This window comes from Mastigoproctus giganteus, chromosome 10 (assembly GCF_048544385.1).
Source record: "Mastigoproctus giganteus isolate SK-2022 chromosome 10, ASM4854438v1, whole genome shotgun sequence".
Lineage (NCBI taxonomy): Eukaryota > Metazoa > Arthropoda > Arachnida > Uropygi > Thelyphonidae > Mastigoproctus > Mastigoproctus giganteus.
This window is the reverse complement of record NC_143584.1, coordinates 20,157,621-20,184,226: the sequence shown is the minus strand read 5'-3', so window position 1 is coordinate 20,184,226 and position 26,606 is coordinate 20,157,621. Positions and strand designations below refer to the sequence as shown.

Here is a 26,606-nt window from a genome sequence, read left to right as displayed (position 1 = left end):
TTATAAAGAAAAGAGAAGACTGTATAGGAAACAAACAGCTCTTGAAGCATTTATGAAGAAGAAGACAACTCCTTGTGCTTCCAACAAACCAGCAATGAGTGATTAACCATCAACGTGTGCACATTTAGTCGATGATGAAGAATAAACACTCTTTAGCATTTGTATGACATAAATGATATCTTTATTATTATAATTTGCTTGATTTTAAAGACTGTTTTCATTTCTTTGAATAAATAAATCATTGTTTATGCATAAACTATTGCTTTGTTGACCTTTATTTTACATTACTATGGTCAAATTTCATTGTTGTGAATGTAACCCCTGTTTTGAACATTGTCTATGGGAAATAAATTCTCACTTTGCGAGCACATGCTATGAATGAATTAACTCGTAAAGTCGGGAACTACCTGTACAAAAATTTGCCTGTTGCCTAATTCATACAGTTTGAACTTTAACCTCCTCCTTTCAAATGAGATAAATTAAGGTGACTTCCCAAATAATGCAGTTTGTTTTCTAATGTGCACAGTCCTTTGCAGATGCTTCCCATGCTACATTGCATTATTACACAGTTTGAGTTTCTGCCTGTACCTGAACCATCATCCTACAGACTAAATACAGGAAGTGGTACCCTGCAAATGAAAGAGGTTTTTTTTTTTTTTAATAAATAAATTTTACTTTCTGATTTCATATTGATTGTATTATGGCTGTGTTTTTCTTTATTTGCTGTGTGTCCATGTAATCATTGTCATTTGCATCCAATCTCTAATAATGGAAGTGATGTCATTGAAAAATAATATTTAAGTGCCATTTTAAGGGGGAGAAACTCCTAAGAATATTTGGTTCTTTTTGTTGTCAGAACCCATTTTACAATTTATAACATGCATTTTGCATCACCCTGCATGGCTATGAAATTTTTATCTTGGCTATGAAAATTGGCTGCATGGCTATGAAAATTTTTATGAAATTTTCATCTTGAAAATGCAGGTAGCTGTTGGTGACATTTCAGGCCAAAACCAAATAATTTTTCCAGATATAAAACCAAAGTATATATTTAAAAAAATAAAATAATTTTCATGATATAAATATCATCAGTATTGTATTTCAAAACAAAGTAATGAATCCCAGGTACCATTATAATTCATTCACCAAATACAGGATCAAAATTTTTAAATTGCAAAAGTCAAAAAAAGGAACTGTTGTGGCCATGAAATATCACATTCCATCCAACTGAGTAGTAATAACAAATGATGCAAGAAAGCAAGCTTATATAGCAAGCTCATCAGCCAAAAAAAAAAATTTGACTGAGTTACTGGACTGACATGCCTTTCTTCAAGGTTTGATTAGATTTGGCAGAGTATACTTCTGTAAGCAAACATAAGTAGTTCTTTGTTCTTGCAACTCTCAAATATGCCAATTATGTTTGCACATTGAAACTATGATATCAAAATTTACTTATCTGAGGCAAAATATGATGAATTCAGAAACCTCAGTATCATGCTAGTTACAGAAGAAAGAATATTTCTATAAAATGTGTGAAAATGAGCACCTCAAATGAATTTGGTAAGACACTATGAGCAATGAGGAAACAATAGTGGCAACCAGGTAGTAACAGGCAATTACAATTTATTATCATGTAGTTATTGATTATACTCCTTCAGTATAATCACCTCCCATCTGTTATAACCTTTTCCCATACCTGTTATAACAATAATTCCATCTATGAGCCGTTTTTCTGTATCCTCAAGAGACCAGTTCACAACATAAGCTAATCATAATGTATGTTATTATTAGCATAGTCCATAATGCTAACTATATGCTAATCAAAGTGGTAGCCCTGGAGAGATTTTTCATTTTGAGGATGAAGTCCAAGTTACTAGGACTAATGTCAAGAGAAAAAAAAAAAGTGGCTCCACTTTTTTTGATACAGTTTAGACCATAGATGATTCCAAAGAAACAAGCAATAGTACTGTGTGTGTGTGTGTGTGCGCGCGCGCGAGTGTGCGTGTGTGATGTCACGTCACTACTTTTCACAGCAGAACTGTGAAATAGTACTCTCTCGGTCACCAGCATAAATTCAGGTTCATTACCCCCAAGCTTATATCTAATGCAATGAGGCAACCAGTGCCAACTCTCAAATACAATTTATTTATTTATAACAAACAGGGCCCCCAAAATTTGCGGGCCCTGTTTGTTATTTCCTTACCTCCAGAAGTTAAAAACAATATAGATATTATTGAAAGTGAGTATAACATAAAAATTACATTTTTAAATAACGTCCTATGTTCAATATCAAATGAAACACACATTGAGAATTTTAAATTTTAAAATTCTCAATTTTAAAGTCGACTCACGCAAGCGCTCTTGGAGTGACAATAATGTAGATAACTAGACATTAAGGCGGCAGTAGGCTTGTTGATAGAAATGCAAAAAAGACACGGATGATATTATTATTTAGACCATTTGAGCACTGGGCCCTGTTCAACAGAACCAGTTGAACATGCTTGTGGCTGGTCCTGGAGGCAACATAAGAATACGCAGTGCAACAACTGGAAAAGAAGACTGTTATGAAATGAATGTTGATGCTGCCATCTACTAGAAGTAAATGTGAAATGGAAGAGTGATTGTTCCTCGGGCACTGCAGTCAAGGTCAGCAGAAATTTCTGCCATTTCAGAACATAGTTTGAGCTGAACCATACTGTCTCCTGTGTCTGAGTTGTGGAGGGACAGTGGAACAGAGCATACATTAAGTTTCACCCACTCGAAAGTGCCACAGAAATGTTTCTAATGATGTAGCAAGTGTATAGAGAGAATTGTCTATCTTGTGCACATGTATTGAAGTGACATATATGTTTTGCCTATGAAAGAGAATCACTGGAAGACAACAAACACCCAGACACAGAAAAAGCTTTTCAAATACCAGAATTGATTGAAAAGGTGTGGGAAATCATTACCAATGATTGATGTACAATGCTCCAAATGATTTCAGAAGATCTGTACATTAATAAGGAAATCATCTGACAAATAATAACCCAGGATTTGAAGAAAACAAAGGTCTGTGTGTGGTTTGTTCCACATTCGTTAACAGACTGTCAACAACAGGTGTGAGTTGAATATTGCAAAGAACTTATTAAGGTTGCTGAAAGGAAACCCAACTTCCTGAATTTTATTGTTGTGGGTGATGAGACATGGTGTTTTCAGTACAACCCCAAAACGAAGCAACAAAAAGTGCAGAGCAGAAATCAGTAAACTTTGCCAAAGTCAAAAATCAAAACCATGCTCATTACTTTCATTGGGCACAGAGTTTGTGCCCAATGGCACAAAGTGCTACTGCTACCTACTATCTGAACTTTTTGAAACATTTGTTACAGAGAATCCCAATGATGTGCAGCCTCAGTATGGAGAAGACAGCAGTTGGTTCCTCTTCCACGGCAATGCACCAAGCTACAAGGCTCGTGTTGTTCAGGAGTTTTTGACTAGCAAGAAAGTCTGCATACTTTCGCACCCACCATATTCACCAGACTTAGCCCCTGTGTGACTTTGTTTCCAGAGCTCTAAAGCACCACTGAAAAGGCTGTTATTTTCATGACAACACCATTCAAAGAGTTGTGACAAGAACATTGAACAGTATACCAGTCCTGTGATTGTTACATGCTTTCTGTGGAAGAAGTTACTCCAAATAAACCAAGGTTAAGTTTACTCATACATGGGATAATTTTTTTTTTCTAGCATCAGTCTCATTTTCCAGTTGCCACACTATGTATGTCACCTATTCTGTTCTAATGTTTGTTCTTTTTTCAAGGAGTGAAGAACCCAGATGCAGTGATCTTGTGAATGTGCAATTTCAGAATTCTTAACTATCTTCTGATCTACCCCAACTCCAGATGCAATTGAAGACTCATCCACTGTTTATCAGCTTTCAGGAAAGAGGCAGTAATTTTCACTTTGCAGTATTCAGTGGCAGGCTGATGACTACAAAACACACGCTCACTGCTATGACCAAATGGAAACACTTTCACACAATAGTTCGATAGAGTAACATTTCCACTCTGCTAGATTTATGTACACTGCAGTGCATATTCAGCAGCATTATCCCACTTACAATCCTGATCCACAATGTTCTAGTTTAGCAAATCTGGTTTAGACTACTTACTAACCAATGTCTTGTTTAATATGATTGTTACAAACAATACTAGTGCTGTCTCTTTCATGACACTCATAGTTTAAGATCAATGTCACTGGACACAGACTGCTGTGTTGCTACTATTTTTTCCTCAATCCTCATTAGTTATAATGTATATAGTACTACAGAATGCACCAAAATGAAATATAAAAAATTCTTAGACCACTGTTTTCAATAAGGAAATTCTATTTTGTGCATTCTACATTACAGTGAAGTGAACATAAAATTCTGTTTTTCTGAAACTCATTATTGGTTTTCATGTGGTAAACTTTATACCTTGTCTAAAATGTACCATATTTTCATTAGTTGTAGCAACTTCTTAATGGCCAGTATAGCAAAGTGCTGCCTGTCTTATAAAATTGACACTATTTTTAACATTGATTGCTTGATAGAAGGTAGATTGTGGTAAGTACCACACATCCTAGCAAGTACCTATTTCTCCAGAACAACATTCCTTAATATTCTCAAAGTATTCAGAATTAAGAACACGTGTAAACAAAATATTTAAAGCTTTGAGTATACAAAGGGTACTAGGAAAGTTTGGCAATATGACGCAACAATGAATCACAGGAAGCTGCTTGTTGCTGCATGTTGAGACATGTTCATACGTGCATAGTAGCCGCCGCGCCAAATCGATGGGCTCAGTTATTCATTAGTAGTGAGAGTGTAAAGTGTTTGCGATGGCATCGTGGTCACGAAATGAGATAAGGACAGTTTTGCAGTATAATTTCGTGCATGGTTTAACCATAGACCAGTGCTTAGAAGAAATGACTCTTGCACTAGATGATGATTGTCCACATCGTACAACGATATTCAGGTGGTATAGAGAATTCCAAAGGGGAAATTTCACTCTGGAGGATTCTGAGAGGCCGGGAAGGCCACGAACGTCAGTTACGGAGGAAAACGTTACTGCTGTGAGGAAAATGCTTGACGAAAACAGGCGAGTGACCTACCAACAGATAGAGGATACTTTGGGCCTAAATGCACCAGCAATTCGTTTGATTCTGCAAGATCATTTGCACGTGAAGAAACTTTGTTCTCTCTGGGTGCCGCATCAACTGACTGAAGAGCAGATGACACGACGTGTGACTTGGTGCCGGGAGATGTTAAAAAAAGTTTGATAAGGGACAATATCGGTATGTGAACAACATCGTGACAGGTGACGAGACTTGGCTGTACTATTACGATCTGCCGACCAAGGCTCAAAACAAAGTCTGGGTCTTTGATGATGATGACACACCCGTAATTGTCAGAAAATCCCGATCTGTAAAGAAGAAAATGATAGCTGTATTTTTCAAATCGAGTGGAATTGTGGAACGTGTCGTTTTGGACACGCAGAAGACAGTCACAGCTAAGTGGTATACTGAACAATGCCTGCCTAAAGTCATTGGATCTATGAAGAACCTGCAGCCAAAGTCAAGAATGGACACCTGGTACCTCCATCACGATAGTGCTGCAGCTCACCGCGCCAAAGCCCGCACCGAATATTTGACCACGACAGGACTGAAACTTCTCGAGCACCCTCCCTACAGTCCAGACCTTGCTCCCTGCGACTTTGCACTGTTCCCGCATGTGAAAATGAAGCTAAAAGGGAGGCAGTTTTCCAGTGATGAGGACCTTCTACGGGCTTGGGACAACGAGTGTGCTTTACTCCCTAGTGAAACTTGGCAGAACTGGTTTAAAGATTGGTTTCGGAGGATGGAGAGGTGTATTGAATGTAGAGGAAATTACTTTGAAAAAATTAAATAAACAAAGCTGTATTGCAAAACTTTCCTAGTACCCTTTGTATATTCAGGGAGTGATGAAATCTGTTGAAAAAATGTTTGTTCTCACAATAAAAACATGGATAAGTTTCAAGCATTAGCTTTTGTTTTATTTCCCATTTCAAGGTTAATTCTATTTGGGATAACATAGTGATATATGAGCTATGCGTACATCGTAGTAATTTACATAAATCTTGGAAGTCCTTATTGAGATATCCTGCATTATTCAGAACTGTTCATAATATCAGGATATTTTTAGAGTCTTGTTATATTCACATAAGTTGATAAATATATATATATATTTATATATCTGGCAAAAGTTCACATAGAATAGTTAACGTTCTAGTATTCCAGGAACTTTGAGAGTCACATGAAACTTAGAAGCATTAACATTACGGCCCTCACAAACTGATGAAAATTCTAACACAAGCCTTTCTAAGCTAGCTGTCATAATAAAGGTGGCAAAGTGAAACTTTGAGGGGTTAAAATAACTGGATACAAGCTTTTCTATTTAATTTTTTGCACACATTCTGGAGAATTTTAAAAAACGCTTTTGCAATCTGCATCATACAGGATTGCATATACATTTTTTGCTGTTGCATTCTTCAATATGCTTTATGTATTTGCACATCAAATTAGACAAATAATATTAGTTATCAATTTTACATAACCAGTGTTATGTCTCTCATTCTCTGCTCTATTATTTTAAAGCATGACATAAGACATTCTTGGTTACAAGGAATGATTTTCTCCTCGTAGTTCCATTTGTCCAGTTTAATCAACACCCAAAAGTATGTCTTACATTTATTTGTGCTTCACTTTTTTAGTCAGAAAATGTTGGTGGATCCTTTACCTCAAAAGCGGAGCACTCTTGGCAACATAAGGATTCCATTTTCCTTCATTTACAGGTTTTCCATATTTACACAGAACTGCTTATCTTGTGGCAGTATCACACATATACCCAATGTTTCCACTGAAAATAAAAATGAAATATGAGTTAGGCTCCTTAAATTATACATGTTCACAGCTTATATAAAACATTTTTAATTTACATATACATTACATTTACAACACTTGATTTTGAAAAAAAAATTTTAAAACACTGATAAAAAAAAAAGAAAGAAAGATATGATATACTTACTTAGAGTATTTTGAGTGTTAACAAAGGAGACATTGTGTTGATTGTAAACAGTGTGGCAAGTTTTCCTGGGCCAGGAAGTTATCCTGATGGTTTTAACACTTTTGGTGTCCACAGTTTTCCTTGCTCCATACTGAAGTTAAGAGAACTTGTCTATAGAACCTATTTAGGGAAGTGGAGGCCAGAAACTTATCAAACTCTAACAGGGAGTTAAATAATTTTGTAATAACTGAGAGCAAAGTGGAGGAGAAACTGCCGAAGTTAAACACAAGGAAGGTACCTGGGGCAGATGGAATCTACCCAGTTATATTAAAGGACCCAGCAAAGAAAGTAAGCAGGCCCTTAGCAATGATTATGAGGGCATTCTTGGATCAGGGGAGGTCCCCATAGACTGGAGATGTGCAAATGTATCTCCAATTCACAAAGGGGGTGCAAAGGGTGACATGAATAATTACAGACCTGTTAGCTTAACTTCTGTTCCAGGGAAAATAATGGAGTCGCTGGTTACAAAAGTACTGCAGGCTCATCTAGACAACACTGCAGTTATAGTTCAGACACAGCATGGGTTTGTTAAGGGGAAGTCTTGTCTGACCAATTTGATTGGATGCTATGATGTGGTCACAAAGGAACTGGATGCAAAAAATAATTTTGATATCATATACTTGAATTTTAGGAAAGTTTTTGATACTTTTGCACATGAAAGACTATTGTACAAGTTGGAGAGTATGGCATTAAGGGCAAGTTGCTACAATGGATAAAAGGATGTTGAGTGGGAGAAGACAGAGTAGTAATCAATGGACACTGCTCTTCATGGACTAATGTTATTGGTGGAGTTCCTCAGGGGTCCGCGTTGGGCCCATTGTTTTCTATATTTATGAATGATATTGATGAGGTATATCAGGCTTAATGTCCAAGTTTGCAGCCAATACAAAGGTTGGTAATGACAGTAAGGGATGGTACATTACTGCAACAGGATCTAGAAAAGGTGAGCAGATGGGCTGAGAGGTGGCAACTGAAGTTTAACATTGACAAATATAAAGTACTGTATATGGATAGCAGTAACCCCAGAGTAACATACCAACTGTGTGGTACTACACTCAGGAAGGTGGGGAATGAAAAAGACCTGGGGGTAATTGTACAGTTAAATATGAAGTTTTCTGAGCAGTACAGACAGGCTGCAAGAGTAGCTCATGGGGTCTTGGCAATGATATATAGGAATTTTGCTAGCAGGGACAGGGAGGTGATTATCCCCTTGTATAAGGGGATGGTCGGGCCACACCTTGAGTATTGTGTACAACTCTGGAGGCCTCATTTTAGGAAAGATATAGAGTTGCTAGAACAAGTACAGAGAAGGGCAACAAGATTGGTGAGAGGAAAAAGAGGTGTGCTTAAAAAGAAAGGCTTAAGTTCTGCAAGTTGCAGCAGCTGGAGGCTAAGCACCTGTGAGGTGTATAAGGCCTTGAAGGTTTAAGCAGGCTCAATGCTGATGGGATACTCCACTTTCTTGGATTAAGAACCTGAGGGGACAAGATTCAAAGTGAGGAAAGACAGTTGTAGAATAGGTGTGCAGAAATTTTCCTTTAGCTAGATCATGGTTGATTGCTGCAACAAGCTTCCATCTGTCGTTGTGGAAATTGACAGCTTAAATAAATTTAAGTCTGAACTAGACAAACTTTTGGAGTAAATGAATGGGTGAAATGGCAAGGGCTTTTTTTTTTTTTTTTTTTGGCTATATAAGCTTGCTTTCTTGAAACATATGCCTCTACTAATACTAATTTGTCCCAGTTTGAAACTATTTCTTCTTTGCATTAATCACAAATTTCTGAAACTGCAAATTCTTGTTATCATGCTCAGCTGATATCTTTGTGCTATCCTAGTTCAGGTGTGCATGCTTAAGCCACTGCTACATAAACCTAATACCAATAAGTTTCCTGACAAATTCATCAATACCATATACAATCATCAACCTTCTTACTTTAAATATGATATATATATTTTTTTTTTTTTTTTAATAGGTACAGAAATCATATTTTTTCTGTGTCTAATCTAGTTTTCTAACTTCTAGTTGTGGTCATTGTACAGCATTCATATGAAAAATGTTTTCCCCTTCTCCAGTTTCTGTAATTCTTTCTCTTGCTTCCTTCATTCATCATTTTCTCAGTTTGGAATAACCAAAATGTCTTTTAGCCACTCTCTTTCCATGTTTTATGGCATAATTTAACATGTTAAATTTTAAGTATGCAAAAACAGTCTGTTTCATATATCTATTTCATTAGGACTACAAATTTATAACAAAGTGATTATTATGCTGAAAGTAACACAAGCACTAGCTACTCAACAGATGTTCATCTCCCTCCACTGGCATCCGACTCACCTTAAAGGGATAAAGTCAGCCCAACAATTATTAATTCAAACTGAGTTCACTGCTGATTGTTGCACATGTAGATCATAGTTGGGGAAAGTAGTGTAAGGAAGATGGGAGTCAGTGTGTCATATGTTGAAGTAGGGCAAACTTCACAGTAATTCCCCGTAGTTTTTCCAGAAAAGGAAGCAGAGTTCTGTTGATGTTTTTCTGAGAATAAAGGACAAGCAAGATATGAGTAAGGCCTGAATCAGGTATGCTAAGCAAAAACCATATACAGTCTCATCTAAAAAAATAAAACATACCAGCACTACGAAACAGAAATTTTGAGCAAGTCCAAATTTTCTAGTTACTGTACATTGATTTCAATGTACTATCTGGGTTTCACAGTTTTTTCACTTTTTTTTGTTATTATTATTATTTTTGCAAAAACAGTTCAATACCACTGTTATCTGAAGCTTTAGATAACAAGTAGCTTCAGATAACTATTAGCTAACAGACTTTTTTTCCCCCTTAAGTTTTGATATGTAGCAACATAGCAAATTGATTTTAGAGAATGAATATAGGAAGTTCTGTCTAATTTCATCTAACTCTAGATTTATTTTCTTTCATAAATGGGTAAATGGATTCAGTTAAACTTTTAGGGAGATATTTTTTTTATTTTGCAGATCAGGGATAACAAAGAAAATTTTTATGAAAATTGTCATTTATACACATATTTTTCACTGACCTGTGTTTACTACTCTGCCTGCTAACATATCTGAAGAGTGACCATTTTTTTAAAATAAAATTAAATGAAATCCATTAACAGAAAATTCAACTAACTTGCTAAGACATTTATTTCCCTTGCCAGTTATGTATAAAATCCTGATTAGTGTGAAGTCGAACTTAAGAAATAAATAAATAAATATTCATTTATTGCAAATACAGTAAGCCCATCACAGCACATGGCTAGAGGTAAATAATAATAATACAAAAGAAATAATATAAAATAATCGAATACATAGCAAATTTCATATAAACATTAACAATAACTAGGAATTATACTTATGAATTAAAAAAGAATTTTCAGAACAGAACATTTGGCTTTCAGTTGCAGTTACTGGGTTGGAGGCAGACTGCTGTTTTATTTCTCTTTATTTTATCAGATATCTGACTCCTGTAGGCTTCAGAGTTGAGTAACCTGTTGCAATTGATGTTGTAATGATTTATGAGGTTAAGGGATGCAGTGGGGAACATTCTGTTCATTTTTTTGAGCCTGGTGAAGTTGGATTTCAATTGTTGGTTTCTTGAAATTTCCCTGTTGGGAGCAGCTATTATATTGGCTAAGTTTGGTGAATCGCGTGCAGAAGTAATTAGCTTTGCAAGAAGCATGACTCCAGACTTGTTGATCATCTGTTGCAGAGGATTTGTTTTTAAGTTTTCATAAAGCTGTTGCCTGGATATTGTATGGGGAAAATGAAGCTTACTATTGAGCCATTTAAGAACCCAATATTCTAGGGCAAAGACTTTCTTGACAGTTACTTGAGGAGCACCAGACCAGATTTCGGAAGCATAGGACAGAATGTGAAAGATGCATCTTTGAACATGCCTGATTAATGACTGTTTTCCTGTCTTGAATCACTGCTGTTTCTTGTTTGATTAACCATTTTGCTCTTTGAATTTTTTTAGCAGCATAAATAGGAGGCATTAAAGGAGAAATTTTTATCAAAAACAACTCCAAGGTCTTTGTAAGCATAAACATTTGTGATTGGGACATCTGCAATTTTTATTTCTATGTGGTTGGGTTGTTTTTGAAGGGAATAATTAATTTGAGCAGATTTGCTTGCATTTATAGTCAGATTGAGATCTTTCAGATACTTGATGATTTCACAAATCTGTAAATTTGCTTCATTGGTAACTTTGTGAATATCATCACTGGAGATTATAAATAACTTTAAATCATCGGCATATGCCAGTAGAAGTGGAGAGAATGCCTCCTTGAAGAATGCCTGTTGAGGTTGTGACAAGAATATTGTCAATACTAGTGGGGAAGAGGAAAAATCTGCAATTTAGGCTGTACTGAAGATAGGAAATATTCATTGTGTCAACGAGAAAATGATTTTTTAGTATTTCAAAAGCTTTTTTGAGATCAATGTTGTCAAAAGCACCTTTGATGTCTAAGTAAAATACATCACATTGTACCTTATCTTGAAATGCATCCTTATCTTGGATGCGCGTAATGGTGTCAGCTAGGCTAGTTGTTGTGGAGTGCCCTCTAGGACCAAAATGCATGTTGACAGGTGCATTAGCGAAGACTGCATGTTGAAGATTTGGGAACATGATTTTTTTCAATAATATTAGTAATTATTGACAAAACAGCAATTGGTCGATGTCCGGTATGGTTATTACTGCAAGATTTTTTAGGAATCAGCATAATCCTGAAAGTTTTCTATTGTCTTGGAAGGAATGGCTGGGAAACACACCTGAAAATGATATGCACTAACGAATCAATGATGTAAGCACTGGACAATCTAATAATAAAACTAGGGATGCCACCAGGGCCTGCACTACTATCAAGGCGTAATTGGTTAACTGTACACTGAACTGTGTTCTTGTTCACAAGTTGGTTAATTAGCAGGACTTGACTGGGAGACATATCATGTTGCACACTATCTGCTTGTTCATAAGAATTGAATTCTATAAATCTGTTTTGTAAACCTTCAGTACAGATGACAGAATTGCTTGTTTCCATATTGTGTCTTATCCATTTGAAAACTAGAACGTGCTATAAGATAGCTGTTGGTTTTGTAGAACGTGCTCTTTTATTGTGCTTTAGCATGGACATAACATAATTTTTGTATGATTGAATTTTTGAGTTGAAACAATGCTCTGCTCTTTTTATATTTTGTGTGTGCTGATGAAGTGCCATATTTCTTCACTGTCTGGGTATTTTTGCTTACTTTTAAAGTATGGTTTCAGATGGGATTTGAACCAAGGTTTGGAGTGAGAGGATATTCTAACAAGTTTGGATACCAACTGTTTTCAGTTGATTCAGCCATTTTATAAGAAGAAAGGTGGTGTCATGTATAGGAATATTTTTGAGAAAAATCCCATGGGTGGTATTTTAAGAGCTGCAAAAACTTTTCTTTCTGAAGGAATTTAATTGATGTTATTCTTTTGGTGATTTCCAGGTTGGGGGGGGATGAGGATTCCTGCAGCAAATTGTTGCTTGCAGTTCTATACTTGTGTGGTCAGATTTAAATGTAATGTTGCTACTGTTTTTCTTGCAGTAGAAAATTAAGAGTATACAAGATCAAGCACTTGATTACCTCTTGTAACAGGGACATTGATTTTTTTTTAGCTCGAAGAACTAAAAATGAGTTGAACAGCAACTTCATTTGTAAATTATATTTGGGCAGGGGAAGATTAAAGTCGCCCATTATAATGATGTTAGTTTGAGGCTTAAGAACAGTAGTCATCCAGGTTATTACTTCATTAATGATGTCATCAGTAGGCCCAGGTGGAATATAAATATTATAAATTTGAAGCAGAGAATCTTTAACTTGGATTGGTAGGGAAATTCCTTCAAAGTTGAAGTATTCGAGTAGTATATGTTCAAAACTTTAAAATTATACTTTAAAATTATTGCTGCCCCACCACCTCTGCAATTAATTCTTGATGTCATGTATGGCATTGTAGCCGAGATTCTTCTGCAGTAGGAAAACATCCTGTGGAGATTCCTGCATACACGTTTCAACTAAACATATGATGTCATGAGATCCTTCAACTAATAATGAAATAAGCGTAGATTGTTACTTTTTTATGCTTCTTACATTTTGAAGAAAAATGCTGAGATGGATATATGTGTTAGAAGGATGTTTGCAAACAGATATATTAGGTGGCAGGTTAAATGATGGATTAGGATGAGAATCATGAATATTATTCTTTAGCTATGCAGAGAGTTCAGCAGATTGAGAATTAGTTGGTAACTTTTCACTACAGTTGTTGACTGATTCTCCAACAGCTCCATAAAATGGCATGACGAGTAGACCATTTGGCCAGATATCAGGATTTAGATATTGTTGTAGGTAACAATTCTTTAGCTCATTTGTAGGGCTTTCAAAATAAAAACCTGGAATTTCTAGCTCTAATAGTAGCTGTTCCATCTGCTGAGAGGTAGTATTGGGGTCTAGCCTGCCAACAAAAATGTTACTACTTCTAAGCGCTGAGCTATTTCTGTTTCTAATTTTACTACAAGACTGCATATCTGTTGTTTCTGCGGGGAAACTTAAAACTTGGGGAGTTTGTAGGCAAGCTATTATGGGAAGGCACTTCAGGATAATGCTCAGAGCAATCATTTTGATAGTGCATATATAAATTACTAGGTTTCTATTGATGGCTAATAGTGGTGGGTATCGGTTGTCTGCCTGTGTCAACAACATGTTGCGAGGAAGCATGATTGTGTTCTCGGAGAGAAAGACAGCTAGATTTTTGGGATCACACAGGTGTTTTTTCTGGAAAAAATTCTTCAGCATCTGGACTGAGGACTGGCAGTGCAGAAGCCTGATGAACAGAAGAGTGTGGCATCGGAGGGTTTTTGACCATAGCCTTTAGTTTGGGAAGCAAGTGATAGAAGATCAGCAATGTAAATTCTATTTAAAAAAGATGCTATTTAATATCTTCATTTTCTCTAAATTGCTTCCTCAGCATTTGTTCCGGGGAAGCAAATGAGCAATCATTGTTTGAGGATGTTGAAGACAGTAGTGGGGACGGACAGGAAGATGCCTCCATCCATTTGGGTGGAAGCATTAGTTGACTTTCTTGTATGATCTGAGTGGTTAGGAGACTGTAGTAAATTGACAGAGGGAGATGAAGGATGGTCAGCGTTGTGAAGGAGATCAGCATTTGTTGGGGTAGCCTGACAATTCAGCTGATGCTGACTAGGGGACTGTAAATTTGCACTTCCCTTATTAGCATTTTTGCATGAAGGGCATCTGAAATTATTTTTTAAATTACTTGATTTAGAAAAGTTCTTTATTAATGAACACGCATGACAAAAATCAATACTGCAAATTTCCTTGCAGATAACCCAATTCTGTACTGTTTTTTGACATACATTATATGAAACCGCTTCCTTAGCTGGCATGCTGATGAGTTAAGAATGGCTTTAAATATCAGCAAACAGAATAAGATGCATTAAGAGCTTATGCTTCAGGCTGCAAGAGAATTAGACTACGTACAAGTTAGTGCAAATGCATCATATTGTACACAGCTAAACTCTAAATTAGCAAATGTTTGCAAAGGCGGCATCGTTTAAATTACAGGAATCCCTCAATTAGCGTGAGACTCGAATTAGCACGGTTTATATTTAGCTACCGATTTTCAATTAGCACGAATCAAAATTTCAATTAGCATGGTATTTTGGCTTGGCCTAAAGAACCTGAAGCTGGTGATGCTACGAATGTAAATACACTGCTAAAGTATGCATAACATTAGAGAACATTTTTTTTCTTTTTTTCTTTTTTTTTTTTGGCTGATGCTGCATAAGCTCATACATTTGCTTTCTTGCATCACATGCCACTACTACTACTACTACTACATTATAGAAACACATCGCTTGTTTTCTTAGTGAGCACGCAGCTCTCTTCACAAAAGGGAGTTACTGTTTATTTTGTGTCGCATCATATCTTCTCCATTGAGAAATAAACAAAAACAAACGCAAGATAAAGTGTGGGAAGCTAGTTTGTTTTTCTACCATAAGAAAATTAAAAAAAACGGTTTATTTCAAAGGTGTATTGTTACAACAATTGAAATATTTTTTAACATCATGCACTCTGAAGGACAACACTAGCTGCACCACATTTATTACATACATGCAGATCAGTTGGTTTCAGTTCTTGCATTGCGTGTTGATGTGCAGACCCCAGTGTTATCTCCCACCATTACGCATTGTTTACATTAATTACTGTGCATACTAATTAATTACATTAATTTCTATTCATTTTTTTTATATATATTATGTAATTATTAACTATGGATAAAATGAAAAGTGTATCTGATAAAAAGAAAAGTGATAATGTTAGATGAAAAAACTGAAGTCATCAAAAGATTTGAAGATGGTGAGAGTAAAATACAAATTTCTTGACATCTTGGAATGCCTGAATCAATGGTTCGGATGATTTTAAGTAAAGCCAGTGCATATAAGGAAAAAGGTAAGCTTGCTTCATCATCAGCACGCACACAAACCACAAGAAATAGAAGTATTACGATAATTGAGATGGAACGTCTTTTAGCCATTTGGATAGAAGACTGCAATCAAAAAAGAATTCCAATCTGCACAATGACCATAAAAACAAAAGCCTTGAGTATTTTTGTTAAAGGAAAAGTCAACAATAGAAAATTTGGGTAGAGCGGTAACTGAAGAAAATGTTCAAGCAAGTTCTTCAAAAGAAAAAGTGATTGAAAAGGAAGAAAATTCACTGCTAATAAAGGCTGGTTTGAACGTTTTAAGAAAAGAATAGGAAAAGAAAGAAAAAGGACTGCATAAAGTTACATTGACTGGAGAAGCAGCAAGTGCAGATAAAGATGCAGCCACGAAATATCCCGAAATTTTAAAATAAAATTGTTGATGACGGCAGCTACGCAGATCAACAAATATTTAATGTTGATGAAACAGTCCTTTTTTGAAAACGAATGCCAAAATAACCTTGCTAGCAAATAAAGAAAAGGCTCAACCAGGCTATAAAGTTTCCAACGATAGAATAACACTTTTATTGGGAGGCAATGCAGAAGGCAATTTGAAATTAAAACCCATGATTATCTATAGAAATGAAACTCCCAGATTTTTCGGTAAAGGTTTTAATAAAGCAAAGAACAAGTTAAGTTAGTTTATTTTCCCTACTTACTAAATGTACAATACAATTAGGTAACGTTTTGGGCACCGTGCAAGAAGCCATCATCAGACTATACTTGGCTGTTACTGTTAACAGCCTCCTGCTTGCCGAATGCCCAAGTCTAACTACAAAAGATTTGCCTGACTCCTACTCTTTCTACCTGCTATTTACCTACTTCTAACTATAAAAGTTTTAATCAATTCATACCTTCAGTCGTTTCATTGCATCACTTCTTGTTAATTCAGCTGTCTCCTGCTCTGGTGTTATAGAATACATCAGCTTCTGAAAAGTATATTAAATATTCATTATGAAAAATTGTGTTTAAGTGCTTTTATAATGATCAAACTGAAATAAAGTTTAAAAACTGTTTCACAATGAAATAAATTTTAAACATGAATTATTAAATTAAACCTTATTATCTAATAAGTACAATAACTTTCAAGAAAGCATATATACACTGGTGTTCAAAGAAAGTGCATCACCCCTTAAAATTGCAATTTTAATCCGAATAACGTATGTATATGGCAATATTTCTTACAGATTGCATCAGATAGGATTGACAGGCATAGGTGATGACGTAATATTGCATCAGCTGTTACTTTCAGCTATATAAGCACACTCTGCAAGAGTTGCAGTCATTCCTTGACTGTGTCAGGATGGCAAATTACGTGCAGTTGACGCCACGAAGAAAGAGTGCTATTGTTGCTTTACGTGAGGAAGGATACTCTTCCCATCATATTGCTTATAGAGTGTCTTGTAATCAGTTGACAGCGAGTAGATTTCTTTCCAAACTCAAGAATACTGGTTCTTCTGATAGGAAAAAAGGAACCGGACGCAAACGAGTCTATGCAAAACAGGACCGTGTTTTGAAGCGCTTATGCCTTAAAAACCATGAAGCTTCTTCGTCTGAGCTGAAAAGAGAATGGGAAAAACATACAAGAGTGGTAGTAAGTGCAGTAACAGTCAGAAGATGCCTCTTCAAAAATGGACTTGTAGCCAGTCATCCTAAGGAGAAGCCCCTCCTCACACAAAAAATGAAAAAGGCCCGATTAATTTGGTGTAAGGAACATGTCAAATGGACCCCAGAGCAGTGGAAGTCGGTTATTTTCTTGGATGAGAAGAAATTCAACTTGAATGGCTCTGATGGGAGACAAACAATTAGCCGTAGATGTGGTGACGAATACTATCCATACTGTATGGTGTCTACAATGAAATTCCCTACCAGCCAAATGATATGGGGATGCATTTCGTATCGCGGAGTAGGTTACCCACAGTTTATAAAAGGTTCCGTAAATGTCAATGGATACCTGGCTATACTGGAAGGCTAATGGTCTGCCAACCATTAGAGACCATTTCAACCTACCCAGTAACTGCATCTTTCAGGACGACTCTGCTCCTTGTCGTCAGGCGAAAAGTGTAAGTAGGCTTCTGTAGTTACTTTAACTTCATTTCTGCATTACAAGTTCGACGGTAATGTGTTTACATTTGTTACAGGTGAAAAAATGGTTGGAAGAACGGTCCGTTACAACTGTAAGCTGGCCAGGAAACAGCCCAGACCTGAATCCTATAGAGAACTGTTGGCATCATGTGGAATCTGCAGTTTTCAGAAAGAAACCAAAGACCGTTCGTGAACTTCAGGAAGCCATAATTCATGTTTGAAACCACGAACTATCAGTTGATTTTCTTCAGAAATTGATCTTGTCAATGCCTCGACAGTGTGCTGCTGTCATCAGGGCCAGAGGCGGTTCAACTAAATATTAGTTTGCACGTGGTGAACTTTTCATTTTTTTTTCCATTTAAAGTGATAAACTAAAGCAAATAGAGGGCGTCCGACAACATTTCAATCATAATTGTCGTGTTTACCAAAACTGTTGTATAAAGGTTGCAAATGCTCATTTTGGAATATTTTGAGAGCACCTATCAACTATTAATAAATATCTTTTTATTTCTATTTGTGATGCTAGTCATTAAAGTAACATACCATCGTGAAAAAGGGTTAGAAATGTGAAATTACTAGGTGATGCACTTTCTTTAAACATCAGTGTATATAGTATGGGCAGAATGAGTAGGAGTAACAAATATGGAGGTATAGGTAAATTATGTTTAAAAGTTAAAAAAAAGTTATGGCAATTGCACCTATGTGCATTAAGAAGCAGCAAAGGATACAAAAGTATATATTTAAGAAATTTATATATATTAATATATTTATAATTTTCTCCCTTATAGCTTCTTTCCTGCTAATTGGCTTATAAATTCAGCCTTTAATTTCGGATCAATGCATCTTTTAGGTTCTTCACATTAATTTCCTATCTTCTACCTTAATTTTTGCACTTCATCTCTCACTTTATTGTTGTTGTTATTTTGGTGTTTAGGAGCATTAGCAACTAAGGCCATATTGCTCCGGGGATATGCAGTGGTCATTCCCTGACCTTTCCGCATCCTCCATATTTGGTGGTCACGGACTCGAATCTCAGTCTAATCAAGAAGCATGTGCTATGCACTGCTGCTCCTGCCCACCTGCTATGGAAGTGCCGTCACTTTATTTTTTTTAAAATAGCATTTTTTTAACATTTTTTTTAAATAAAAATATCCACTGCTGTAACTTGTATAGAGCACTTGCATAACTCTTTTTGAGCAGAGTATGTGACACATACAAGCATATAGTGCATTTGAATGTCACTCAGTACCTTCTGGTATTGAGTGACATTCAATCACACATTAAAGTCAAGGAGAAGGTACATATATATACATTTTAAGGTTATTTCAAATAAAATTTCAAGTTATGTTAGAAATCTTCCAAAAAGTGCTACCACCATATCTGTATTTCTAAGTAAAATCTAAGAAGGAAGTAATGTCTTTTGGCTACTATCCTCTAATTTTGACATACTAAAACCAGAATTCTGTGAAATTCAGATCTGAAAGTTGATGAAATGAAAGCAAGCTTATAGAGTATCAGCCAAAAAAAAAAAAAAAAAAAAATATATATATATATATATATATATATAGTAAAAAACCCTAACCACCTCATTTTAATAATTTGCCTAATTCCTTAAATTTATTTAAATACCCTGTTCTGTAACATCCAATGGAAGTTTCTCAAAACAGTTAAATCCTTTACATCAAGTAAATCAGTGTGATTCAACCTCATTCCTTCTACTGTTAATATAAGCAACGAAGTCTTTGCTTCTTTGCCAGACTTCTTCTAATCTCTTTTGCCTAAGATCATTTGTGACTTGATTATAGATTAGTTTGTATCTACCCTAGGCTTTTGTATTACCTGATACTTTATATGCATCCATGCATTTTTCTTCTCTGCCAGAAGTTCATCTGACATCCACATTTTGGTCTTGAACAGCATTTCTTAGTTAGTATGAAAGGCCTAGTACCTTCGATGATTACTTTCCTTATTGCTTTCCATTTAGAATTTGCTGTTGGTAACAACATCAATCGGTCCCCCTACATAGAATTGAAAAACTGTCTGTGATCACTCACCCTTACAAAAGCAAAAGCCCTTCCCTTTACCCTGACAGTAGTTATGTCTTTAAGTAAATCCCACATCAGTACACTTTAGTCACTGCCACCCAGTGGATCTTTACCTTCAGATTCCTAATGCATGAAGAATTGCTGCCGAAAATCAGATTAAGCGCATTGTTGCCTCTAACATGCTGCTATGGAAAACAAACATCCAACAAAATCTTGCTAGTGTGCGAGTGACCAATCCACTTAAGAGAAGCTTAAGTTCTGTAAATTGCAGTGGCTGGAGACTAGGCACCTGCGTGGTGATCTGATTGAGGTGTATAAGGCCTTGAATGGGTTGAGCACACTGAATTCTGATGGGATTTTTCCACTTGTTCAGATTACGAACCTAAGGGGGTATAAATTCAAATTAAGGAAAGACAGATGTAGAATAGATGTGCGGAAATTTGCCTTTGGCCAGTGGGTGGTTAATTGCTGGAACAAACTTCCATCTGTAGTTGTGGAAGTTGATAGGTTAAATAAATTTAAGGAGGAACTGGACAAACATTTAGAGGGAATGGTTGTGTGAATTTTTTTTTTTTTTTTTTTTTGGCTGATGTTGCATAAACTCATACACTTGCTTTCTTGCATCACATGCCACTACTACTATTACTTCCAGTAGTAATAGTGGAATGTTAAATCTGGAATGTTAATAGATAACCATAATGAGATAACCTGATTTACTGGCCCACCCTATTTTCTCTGTATCATTGTTTATTATACTCATCACGGTCATTAGGCCTATAACACAGTCCTACTCTCACTTTTGTTTTTCCAGTGCTTATGTCACACTAGACTAACTCAACATTGCATTGGCCACTCACATAGACTGGATGCACTGCTTTAGACTTAATGCTTCTTGACTAAGAGCATAACCCAACCCCGTTTTCTGTCATGTCTGTCCTTGCGTTTTGCGCACTGTGATAAATACATCTTTGAATCTCTTAGAGCTTATTTTCAGGATAGGAAGGTAAAAGTATGTGCTAAGCATTTAACCTATAAGTCTTGTGTTTCCAGAGGATGCCCTCAGGGTTCTGTACTGGGGCCTCTCCTCTGGAATGCGGTTCTAGATCAATGGTTGGTAAGAGATAATCTGGATTGTATAAAGGTTGCTTATACAGATGACCTGGTGTTGGGTGTCTCAGGTCGGTCCAGGAGAAATAAATTCAAAAGAAAAAAATGCAACTGGTCCTTGATGACCTATCGGATTGGGCAAAGCTGAATAAATTGAAAATTTCCCCAAATAAGACAAATTTTATGATATTTAAAATAAAATTAAACAGATCTCCTAGAGTTTTACTAGACTGAAAACAAATTCTTTTGTCTCCAGCTTTAAATATCTTGGATTGACTCTTGATGATAAACTTATATTTCAGGTACATATCATTTCGGAAAAAATAAAGAATTTTACTGCATCTGTAATTCACATCTCTAGAAAGGATTGGGGATTAACCAAAAAGGTCTTATTTTTATATTATAAAACTACATTTATTCCTATTGTGTCTTATGCTTCCAGGATTTGGCATATTTCAGCTACTAAAATAAAGATAAAAACAAAACTAATTTCGACGCAAAGATCAATGCTTCTTTCTATCATGCCATGTACAGTCTCTAATAATGCCCTGCAATTGCTTGCTGGCACACTGCCTTTAGATTTACATATTTATTTGGGCATAAGTAAATTAAAAAAGGGCTTGTCTACTACCCAATTACACATTACTTCAGACCTGGCTAATAATCTCAAAAATGAGGAAACAAGGATATGGACTTGCTTGGTAGAAGTTTAGCAACAATGGTGGAATAGTAGTGAGTATGGAGAGGTAACAAGAAAATTCATTCCAAAGGAATGAATTTTCCACATATTTCAAATCCACATATTCCAATTGAATATGTGGATTTGAAAACTGTGATGCCATGGTTTTCTCCCAGTATGAATACTTCATATTTACTGATAGGACACAGCCCACTCAGGTCAAAACTGTTTGAGAAGGGGCTCAAACCAGATCCTTGGTGTACGTGTGGAGAAGCAGAAACTTGGCTTCATGTTTTGTTTCACTGTCGTCTCTACTCTGATGCAAGACAGATATTGATGAGAAAAATTCCTGAATGTTAGATAGTAACATTCACACGCTTGTGGGTGGTCCAGGAAATTTTGAAGGCTTCCAGGATTTTGCAACCAAAGTGTTTCTCAAGAGACTTGAACTAAGATCCCAAATGGTAGCTACAAGATAAATGGATAACTGTTCCCTTTCCTTGAGTTTATGTTACCTTTGTCACATTTACCCTTCTTTTCCTCTAGTGTTTTTATCTACAGTAAAGTTAAAAATTTAGAACTTCTAGAAACAATTACAGATTTTTTTTTTAATCCTGTTTGCTAAACTGTTGGTTATAGACCAGTGATAGTGTCCTTTAAAAGTAAGTTAGCTTCAGTTATAGCAAATTTCAAGAAAGAAAACATTTATAATGTTGATGAGACGGGCTTATTATGGAAAGCATTACCGAGAAAAACTCTAGCCACTAAAAACCCTAGCCTGCACCAAGTTTTAAGATGAGAAAAGATCAAGTTACAAGTTGGGGGCAAATGCCACTCAGACACATGGCTGGTCCGTGCTCTATCAGTAAGTCAAAAAAACAGAAGATTTAAAAATCTTTCTAATTTTCCCTTTTTGTATAAAAATGCCTGGATGGATGTTTGTTTTCCAAGATTGGTTTATAATTTTTTTTATTTAATTAATCTTATTTAATTTAATTGTAAGGTAAGCTTAAATTTATTTAATTTTACCTTATGATTAAATAAATCAATTAAATTACGATTAAATAAACCTTACCTTAAATTTATTTAATCTTACCAGAAATATTATCCGGAAAATTTTCTGGTTCGATTACCGGAAAATTTAGCTATTCAGAAGAGATCTGACATCAATGATTCCGGATAACTGACGCTATACTGTACTTGCATGTACACCAGTTCTAGGAGTATAGTAAATAAATTTGATGAATTTGAAGTGCTGGTTAAGACATCCAAGACAGATATAGTTGGGATATCAGAGACATGGTGCCACTTGGATATAAGGGATGCAGAATTAGAATTTGCGGAGTACAATGTGTACAGAAAGGATAGGAAGGGAGGAAGGGTTATGCAGTTAGTTAAGAAACACATATCTAAGTGCATCCAGTTGACATAGATGAACAGTGCAATGTTGAGTCAGTTTGGTGTGACATAAGCACTGGGAAAGCAGATATAAGAGTAGCAATTTTATTATAGGCCTCATGACTTTGATGAGTACAATTAACAATTATACAGAGAAATAGAGTAGGCCAGCAAATCAATGTCTTATAATGGAGGATTTTAACTTCCCAGATATAGACTGGAACTTGTGGATTGGTCACTTGCACACTAGCAAGGCTTTTGTGGATTTATTGGATGATTGTTTTCTACAGCAGCATGCTAGAGAGGCAACCAGAGTAATACTCTTGATCTGATTATCAGCAGTGATTATTCATGCATTAAGAATTTGCAGATAAAGAATCACTAGATGACAGTGATCACAGTGTACTGATGTGGGATTTACTTAAAGATGTAACTACTATCGAGTGTAAAGGGAAGGATTTTTGTTTTTGTAGAAGTGACTACAGTGGTCTCAGACAGTTTTTAAATTCTATACAGTGGGATCAACTGATGATGTTAAAAACAGCAAATTCTAAAAATGGGAAGCATTCGAGGAAGTAATTTTGGAAGCTACTAGGCTTTTTGTTCCAACTAAGAAATACTGCTCTAGGTTTAGGCCCAAATGGATTTCAGATGAACTAATGACATTCGTGACAGAGAAAAAAAATGCATGGGATGCACATAAACTGTCAGGCAACACAGAAGCCTATGGTTGATACAAGCTAGTCTGTAATCAAGTCACAAAGGTTAGGCAAGCGAAGGCAGATAATGAAAAATCTTTGACAAAGGATGCAAAGAAAAACAGCAAAGACTTCTTTATTTATACAAACTCTAAAAGGAAGGAGATAAATCAGATTGGTCCACTCGATATCAATGGTTTGAGTGTAGCGACAGGTAGCTCAGATAGCTGAACTAAATGAGTATTTTGCATCTACATTCACACATGAGTTATTCAAGGAGGAGAGGAGAGGACCAGATGTTTATCAAATTCTAACAGGGAGTTAAATGATTTTGTAATAAGTGAGAGCAAAGTGGAGGAGAAACTGTTGAAGTTAAACATAAGAAAGACACCTGGGGTAGATGGGATCTATCCAGTTTTATTAAAGGTGGCAGCAAAGGAAGTAAGCACACCTTTAGCCATAATTATGAGAGCATCCTTGGACTCGGGTGGGGAGTCCCCACAGACTGGAGATGTGCAAAGGTATCTCCAATTCACAAAAGGAGACAAAAGTAATTACAGACCTGTTAGTTTGACTTCTGTTCCAGGGAAAATAACGGAGTCACTGGTTAAAGAAGCATTGCAGGATCATCTAGACAAGACAGCAGTAATAATTCAGACACAGCATGGGTTTGTCAAGGGGAAGTTTTGTCTGACCAATTTGATTGGATACTATGATGTGGTCACAAAGAATATCAGAGACATGGTGCCACTCAGATATAAGGGATGCAGAATTGGAATTTGCGGAGTACAATGTGACAGAGAAAAATCTGGATGCAAAAATAATTTTGATATCATATACAGTACTTAGATTTCGGGAAAGCTTTTGCTGCTGTTGTACATGGAAGACTACTGTACAAATTGGAGCAGTATGGCATTAAGGGCAAATTGCTACAATGGATAAAAGGATGGTTGAGTGGGAGAAGACAGAGTGGTAATCAATGGATACTGCTTTACACTGACTAATGTTATTAGGGGTTCGGCCCCATTGTTGTTTTGTATATTTATCAATGATATTGATGAAGATATCACACTTAATGTCAAAGTTTGCAGATGATACAAAGGTTGGCAGGGTTGTTAATAACAGTAATGACAACTAATAACAGCAATGTCATTGTTAAACTGAAGTTTAACAATGACAAATGCAAAGTACTGCACACATGGGTAGCAGTAACCCCAGAGAAATGTACCAACTGGGTGGTGTTACAATCGGGTTAGTGGAGAATGAAATAGACCTAGGGGTAATTGTGCAGTCATAAGTTTTCTGAGCAGTGCACACAGGTGCCAGAGTAGTTCATGGGGTCTTGTCAATGATATACGAGAATTTTGGAAGCAGGGATAAGGTGATTATCCCCTTGTATAAGGCAATGGCCAGGCCACACCTTGAATATTGCGTACGGGTCTGGAAGCCTCATTTTAGGAAGGATGTAGAGTTGCTAGAAAAAGTATAAATAACGGCAACAAGACTTATGAAGGGAACAAAGGGGTGCTCTTATGAAGAAAGGCTTAAGTTCTGCAAATTGCAGCTTCTGGAGACTAGGCACCTGCAAGGCGATCTGATTGAGGTGTATAAGAACTTGAATAGATTTAGCAGTCTCAATGCTGATGGGATTCTTCCTCTTGTTCAGATTATAAACCTGAGGGTCATAGATTCAAACCGAAGAAAGACAGTTGTAGAATACATGTGTGGAAGTTTGCCTTTAGCTAGTAGGTAGTTAATTGCTGGAGCAAACTTCCATCTATTGTTGTTGTGGAAGTTGATAGCTTAAATAAATTCAAGGCAAAACTAGACAAACATTTGGAATGAATGGATCAGTGAAATGGGAAGTTTTTTTTTTTTTTTTTTGGCTGATGTTGTATAAGCTTGCTTTCTTTCATAATGTGCTTCTACAAATGCCTGAATGAAACCATGTCTCTGATATCCCTAAAATGTCTGCATTTGAAAACTTAATCATGACTTCAAATTCAAATTTATTTACTATGCCCCTAACATTAGTGCACATGCAAGTGTGCACTAATGTTAGGGGCATGCACATGTTCTTAATCTTTGTTACTCTAGTACAGACTATGTATTTACTTGTTCCACGATGACCCACAGCAGCACCTGAAATCCCCAATACCTTGCTTCCCAGGCAATAGAGCTGCATGTTCTATAATAGAAGCAAGAATTATGTTGTTTGGTTTTTAGGAGCATTAGCAACTAAGGCCATATTGCTCTGGGATATGCGGTGGTCATTCCCTGACCTTTCCTCATCCTCCGTATTTGGTGGTGACGGGTTCGAACCCCAGTCTAATCCAAAAGCGTGTGCTACGCACTGCTGTTCCTTCCCACCTGGCTACGGAGGCACCACAAGAATTATTTTCACCTGTGTCTGTGGCTCTAGTTAATATATTAGTCTGTGTATTTACCCACCCTCCCAAACTAGAAGTTTTCAGATCTACCTAACACTGCCTTGATAGCATCAGCAAATATCCTTGCACCCCTTCTATTTCAGTATATCCTATCCAAGCACAGACCATACTGAGAAAAATTCTATCCCATGAGGCTTGTGTAGTCTCTGAAGGGCTGAATTGATTGACGAGGCAATCAACATGTACTCCATCCTATTGTGACTGTGTAGAATTGCAAACACTTTCAGATTTAATCCTAAACTCAACTTTTCCCAACATTGCCCTGTATCTGTTAAGTAAGTCCTCAGATCTCTTACTATCATTAGTGCCAATGTGTACGGCAATATCTCCTTTCATATTCTTAAAAGATTATATCTGCTCAACAACGTCATCCACATTTTTCCCTGGAAGACTTACTCTGATCCTACTTCACCTATCCTTTTTTACAGAATGTACTTCCTGACAATAACTACTGCATGTGAGACCAGCACATT

General features: G+C 36.3%; 1 protein-coding gene across 1 annotated transcript in view; it reads right to left on the bottom strand.

Moving 5' to 3' along the window:
- Positions 1–9,563: 9,563 nt before the first annotated feature.
- LOC150078832 (sodium-dependent noradrenaline transporter-like) overlaps positions 9,564–26,606 on the bottom strand; it is a 215,339-nt gene continuing 198,296 nt past the window's right edge. The window contains exons 14-15 of the mRNA XM_090382412.1: positions 16,526–16,600; positions 9,564–9,653 (exon numbers count right to left, since the gene is read on the bottom strand). Coding sequence (XP_090238538.1) covers positions 9,564–9,653; positions 16,526–16,600 — 165 coding nt within the window. The remainder of the gene's footprint in view (positions 9,654–16,525; positions 16,601–26,606) is intronic.